We start from the raw sequence: 6,791 nt of genomic DNA on the forward strand, positions 1-6,791 counted from the left end.
ATGCTAAGCTAAGGTCATTATTCTAAGTTTCACTCGGTGGTGTCTTTACTCAAACCAAAATGAATAAAAAGCTGAAACAATAATCTCACTCAGCTTCCCCTTTAAGTCCTCCTAAAATACTTGGTCCATGTAGCAGAACTCGTCAAGTAATACAAGTCATATAATGCATAAAGTATTTTCCCTCTCTTTTCTCATTGGCTTTTAACTCAAATACAAGACAGAAGGCGCTCATCCTTTGACACTGTGTGTGTTCCTACAAGGTGTTGGGTGATAATTATTTTGGGAACTGAAAGTAGAGGAAGAGGAGTGGGAGGATGAATGCACTGACTCATCTCCTACAGAGATCTTGTGAGATCTTTTGCAGTCTGCCGTAGTGCCCATGGGCCCAAACACATTCTACCACCCCTCTACTCCTTTACTTCCTCCTTAAAGCATGGTGAATGTGTCTACCTTTAGGAGGGAGGTCCTTCATGGGAATTGAACCTTTGTTTTGTAGCTTTACACAGTTCTTCTTCAGACTATGTTCTCCTCACAGTTATATGACCTCTTAGAGTTAATGTCCATGTACACTGTATGTAGCGTCCTATTGGTTGCAATGAAGGTAACATTGGAACCAGAAGATTCATCAGGGGTGATTACCTCTCCTCCTACAAAGCAATGAGAATTCAATGTTTTAGTGCTATGTTATGTTTATGTCTTACTCCAGATGATTGTTGAGTGTCAGGCCAATCAGGAAATCTTCATGTTTAGAATTTACGTTCATGGTTTTGTATCAAGGTGTTTAGCATTAAACCAGGACTAGTTCCTGAATTCATCATACTGAGAGAACTGTCACTGGTGGTTTCACTTGTCTGTTCATTATTTTTGGTTCCGCAATGGTTTCCAGTCTTCAAGCATTGGAGATGGGAAATTGTCCTTTCAGAGAGTTTCGGTAAGATAAAAAACAGATCTATTTAATTGGTGTTTCTGCCCAGTACAACCACAGTCTTGTATTGTTGCACAATGGGAGCTGCCCAATAAAACCAAATTATTCTACAGGTGGGAACTTGGAGCTTCCCAGTACAACCACAGTATTTTCTGCAGCCATTCTTCTCAAGCAGTTCAAACTGTAATTACACAGATATTGGACTCTATTTCCCATCTGCGATGCATCTGGTTGCATTGTTGCCTTCAGGTTCTCTGAAGTGTAGCAGTCCTTCATGAAACACGCATTTGTTGCCAAGCTGTTCAGTTGAATAAACACACACAGCCCCTGCATTGTTACTCTGTTCAAGCTGTTAATAAAATACTTTAACTTGACCTCAGTTCTCTGCTCTCTGAGTCAACCTGCACTCCTCTTGATTTCATTCAAGCGTTATCGTTTTGTCAAGTCCATGTCGAATGGCAATCCTCCATTTATGAAGGTGATAAAAATGATCACAAAGTTATCTGGAAAAAAATATCAAGGGGCATGACTCAGACGTTGTTCAGTAAATGAGCACAGCCTGTCTCACACGCGAGCTCCATAACACGGCACAGCATGTCTCACGCCTTGTATAACATGCTTCACTTCTCCCCCACTGTCTAGATGGCTGGCATACACACACACACACACACACACACACACACACACACACACACACACACACACACACGCACGCACACACACACACACACACACACACACACACACACACACATTAAAGAGCCACTTTAGAAGAACAATAAAATTGTTTCTGATCATGTGCTCAATGATTAATGAAATATAAAAAGACACCATGCCCTCATTGTGATTCTTTATTGACTGCATTCAATAATTTAACAGTTTAAACACCACAACCACAGCAACTCAAACAGAAAAAAGAAAAGCTTCATCTCACCCAAGACCTACTAGTCTAGGTGTAAGCTTTAATCCTATTTTCTATTATATATATATAATATATGTATTGGTAGTGACCTCTATGGTTGATTACTTCTGTAAGAAGAATCCCACACTTTCATTTTGAAAGAAAATACATTTAAAGGGGTGGTTAACAAAAGTTTTTTGCTTAAAAACATTTTCATCTTCTTATATTAATTCCAACAAAGCAATCTTTACCATTTTGTCAATGTTACCAAAATAAGACTCTTTTGGAGAAATCATGTGCAAATTCATATGTCTTGTGATTCACATCAATCAAGTCACGGACTTGTGTGGATGAGGATGTGTGCAGCTCTACCCAAATCATAAAGCCAACAACAAAAATTCCACTTATTTGATATAAAGTTATAAAGTAATATTGATAATATAACTGTATTTGCAAGGCCACATCTGATTCTCACAAATAAATGATTGTATCTATGAACTATAACCTATACATTGATGCGTGATCATCTTACCAATAACCTCATACATGACCTTAAAGTCCTTTCTTCTTGTTCTTCTCACGTTGCATCAATTTGTTTACTAAAATACTGCACAAATATAGTTAACATCTCCCGAAGAAAATAAATTAGTAAACGTAATTTTCGGCTGTTCCCTTGCTCAGAGTGCAAAGACATTGTAGATCAGTTGAGGTCAGATTAAGTCTGGTTTTTCTGTCATATTCTACTGTTGAGGTCAGTTTAATTCATATTCTTCAAACTCAGTTAAAGAAGTATTCCAGATTAGTTGAATCAGTTTTAGTCCGTTTAACATTTTTTCTAGATTTATTCAAATTAAATTCAATCGCTTTCTACGTTTATTTTGCCCAGTTTAAGTAGTATTGTAGAGTGGTACTTCGATTTAGAATTTAAGTCTATTTAAATAAGCAACCTTGTGCCGAATACCCTTGGATTGTACAGTAGATTGTAGCATGATTATCGGGTTTAACATGGTTAGCGTTCCACGTATTTGATCTTTAAGGTTCATGACTTGGAAAATAGGATGGTATTACTCTTCGTTCCATCCATGCAATATGTCTGCGTGTCTTATATTTCAAAGTGTCGTTTTCCAGCAAGCCTAGACTGTCAAAGATATTTTCCGTCCACCAGTTGATCTGTTAGCTACATGATACACTCTAATGACTGGACCATGTGTGTGTGTGTGTGTGTTTGTGTGTTTGTTCAGGAGTATGGGTATGTATGTTCGTGTGCGCGTGTGTGTGTGTGTGTGTGTGTGTGTGTGTGTGTGTGTGTGTGTGTGTGTATTCGTGAGTTTAAGTAAGAATAAAAAGATATGGACATTCAGAGAAAGACGAACACTGAAACAGATAAAAAACTTTTTCTCACTATTGATTCTCAGCACTGATTGATTTCTGTATGGCCTCCCAAATTCTGCAAACTTCTACTCCTGTCCTTGATGGTCTTCCCTGCAGCCTGTATTGCGTGAATTCACAGCCAGGATCTAAGCTGACTCCATAACCAGCATGCTAGAGATGCATCCTCCACCACCAGACGATCTATCTGCACTGGCAGAAACCCTCGTGTGTGCGTATCTATGTACTCTTGTACGCTGACGACATTCAGCTCTACGTCAAAAATCCAAGAAAAAAGAACATTCGTAATAGCAAGGCCAAGGCACGAACATTTAGGCAGTTGCCTCACCTGTTCTCCGAGCTACGATCATCTCGAGATGTCTAAAGCCTCAAGCGTGACACGTGACGCAATGTTTCATTTTCATGTCCAAAACAGATATCAGTCCTACACGAAGCAATCGAAAAAAGGCCTTCGAAATCGGCGCAAGGTGTGTTTTGCTGCGTTCGAATAACAAACATATGAATCTATTGGGTTGCGCTACAAATATAAACCAAAGATTTGTGCTTTGTGGGCTCTTATGGATGAAGTCAACAATCACAACCAAGGATTTCCCCCCAGGCTCCTCCCGTCTCAGGCTCATTCCCGGACGGAGATGACCACGTGGTCGTCCTGTCCTTTCCACAGCATCTCGCCCTCAAACTCCAGCATCTTATGCTTGCGGCAGCGTAGCAGGATGCCCACCACCTTGTCGGAGATCTTGACGTAGCGGTCGAACAGCCGTCCGAAGGTCACCACGGTGTTCCCCTGCCGGTCCTTGTCACCCATCTCCTGGATGATCCACACCATCTCCTCCATCTCCTTGTGCACGTGCCGCTGCGCCCGCTCGCCGCGCTCCGCCGTCTTGGAGCCCTCCTTGGGCTTGCCGTAGCCGCTGTCGCCCCGCTGCAGCCGCTGGGCCATGGCGTGGTCATAGTCAAACTCCTCGCTGAAGGGGTTAAGCTTCTGGCCCTCAATGTGCTTCACCGACCACTGCTGCCAGCGGTTCCGGATGTCCCCCGTGGTGGTCACCTTGATCTGCCGGGGTCCGGGGGTGGGGGGGAGCAGGGAGAGGGGGAGTCAGAGGAGCACTGTCATTGGGGTAGATTGGGCCTCTGTGGAAAAAGAGCTTAAGCGATAGTCGTAATGTGTAGCACTGCATCTTCTTTCTATCTCAATTTTATTCTTCATCCATCCACATACTACACATCATACACACATTTTTCTCCTCACATTTCTCTCTGCCCTCTCTTCCTTATTCATGCCCCCCCTCCCCTTGGCGGTAGTGGTGTGCCCTCCCCCAGCCCCCCTCCCCCCATCCTCCCTCGGTGGTGGTATGTCCCCGGGCCCGCGCTGGTGGTATGTCCTGGCCCCTGAACGGTGACACCAGAGCCTTCAGAATGTCCTCTGCAACACGGAGAGCCTCTCGGCTGAGGGCCTCTACCAATCCCCCAGAGACCAGGACAGACCACCATGAGAAACCACTGTATGACTCTCACTTTATGTCGCTCTCTCTCTCTTTCTCTCACCGTATCTCAGTATATCTGTCTCACTCTCTACTTGACTCTATGATTATCTTTGACTCTCTATCTCTCTCTCTCTCTCCCACTGACTGCACCTCTCTCTCTCTCTCTCTCTCTCTCTCACTCTATCTCTCTTCCCCTGTCTCTCTTTCACTCCGTCTCTCTTTACCCCTTCTAAGTATTCTTTCTTTCTTCATCTGCCTGACAGGCTTTCTGTCTTTGTGAAGGTCAGAGGGTGATCAGTGTATTTATTTAAATGTTAGGTTGCAGTACGACACCGCTAATGCTTTTACAACGTCAAACTCAGAGAGTGTTCCCTTCGGGGCGGGGGGGGGGGGGGCAGGAGTGTGTGTTTGTGTGTGAGTGTCCTTGTATCTTAGCGTGTGTGAATGAGAATGTGTGTGTGTGTGTGAGTGTGTGTGTGTGTGTGTGTGTATCGGAATTTGTGTCTGAGAGAGACAGAGTTTATCTGCTTGTGTGTGTATGCGTGATTATGTGTTTGTGTTTGAGTGTGGGTGTGTGTGTTTTGCCCTAAATAGGAGCGCTGTCTGTGTTTGTGTGGATCAAACCTTCAGGGTTTAAATGAGGGGAGGAGGGAGTGTGGGTGGGGGAGACAGGGGAGAGAGAAGAAGGGTATGTGCAGGTCTTCTTTTAGATGATATAAAATGGCTCCTGCTGGCTGCAGTTTATTTTAGGACACCTTTAATGTGTCCGGAAATAACCCAGAACCTTGTCCTGACGTTCTGAAGCAGGTACAAATCAACACCTCTGAGTACTTATACACTGGGTTTATGCATGATTACCGTACCAAATCCAGTTCATGTAATAGTGCTCTTTAGCTTCATTGAGAACAGCAGTATAATATGTACTACTCTATCGCTATTACATCCCTACACAAGTGCAGAGCAGTGGACGTCTGCCTCGTTCAGCTAATGGTTTGTTTTGTTTCACCGCTGGCAGGCTCTGGGCTTTATGAAAATCATATTTCATAAAAGTAATAACTTCAACATGGCGGAATCAAGATGTATAGTCGGCCCAGATCTAGAATGAGAAGAAACCCATCTGGCAGGCTGACTGCAGCAGTAGGATGCAGGAGGGAGAGCCGAGTGCAAAACGCAACAAATGAGAGGGGGCAGACCTCCATTCATTCTACAACAACTCCCCTTAATCGCTGAGTCAGGATAGATTTCTAGGTGTTCTCTACTGACGTTTGCTGTATATTATGTTTCTATATTTCCATGAACCGTTTTCCAAACACCCCTGGGTTCTCTGACGGAGAGGAGTTGGCAAACCAGAGAAGACAGATTTATTGATTCTGGCCTGACAGGAGAGTCTGGCGCAACAGAGTGATACTTAAACTCTTGGGTTTAACAACCAACTAAGGGGGAAGCACATGGCCACATGGTCGGGTAACATTACAGACGCAGATCAACAGACCCCAGCTAATGCAAGGAGATGAAAAGTTGAGCTCTGCGGTGATTTGATTGTGAACGATCTCTATCTGTCTGTCTATCCATCAGTTGTCCGTCCAGCCATCTATCCATCTCTCTCTGTGAAGCCAGAAAGGATTCTGGAATGGGGACAACTTATGCAACCATTTTGATTGCATCCCTCCATCCCTCCAAATCTGTTATTTGATTCTGAATATTATTTTTGATTAGCTGCTTAATCATTTAGACCCTTTTATCAAAAGCTACTTTGTATGGAATGTATTAATTAAGTAATTCAATTTACTTGTTCAAGTTGTTAAAGCTAGGGTATGTTATTTATTTGAGAAGCATTTTTGGTCAAATTGATTGAAATTCTCTTTGCATCTCAACAGTAATGAGGAAAGAGAATGCGCTGAAAAAATCGAAAACATCAGTGGTATGACGTTCGACGACCAACGACCCTCGGCACTGATGAAATGATTGGATGGCCTCCCTGTCTGTCGACCTACCTGTCTACCTACCTACCCTGACAAAATACCCTGATTACTATACCCTTGTACTCATCGTGCATGACTGGAGTCTTCCACAAGGCTAGGCAGACCCTTTT

General features: G+C 43.3%; 1 protein-coding gene across 1 annotated transcript in view; it reads right to left on the reverse strand.

Annotated features, from left to right (window-relative positions):
* Window positions 1-3,831: 3,831 nt before the first annotated feature.
* Window positions 3,832-6,791, reverse strand: part of abraa (actin binding Rho activating protein a) — a gene marked incomplete at both ends in the record, with an annotated part of 3,971 nt that continues 1,011 nt past the window's right edge. The window contains one exon of the mRNA XM_079748732.1: window positions 3,832-4,269. Within this exon, the coding sequence (XP_079604858.1) occupies window positions 3,832-4,269 (438 nt within the window). The remainder of the gene's footprint in view (window positions 4,270-6,791) is intronic.

This window comes from Pollachius pollachius, assembly GCF_949987615.1.
Source record: "Pollachius pollachius genome assembly, chromosome: 12".
Taxonomy (NCBI): Eukaryota; Metazoa; Chordata; class Actinopteri; order Gadiformes; family Gadidae; genus Pollachius; species Pollachius pollachius.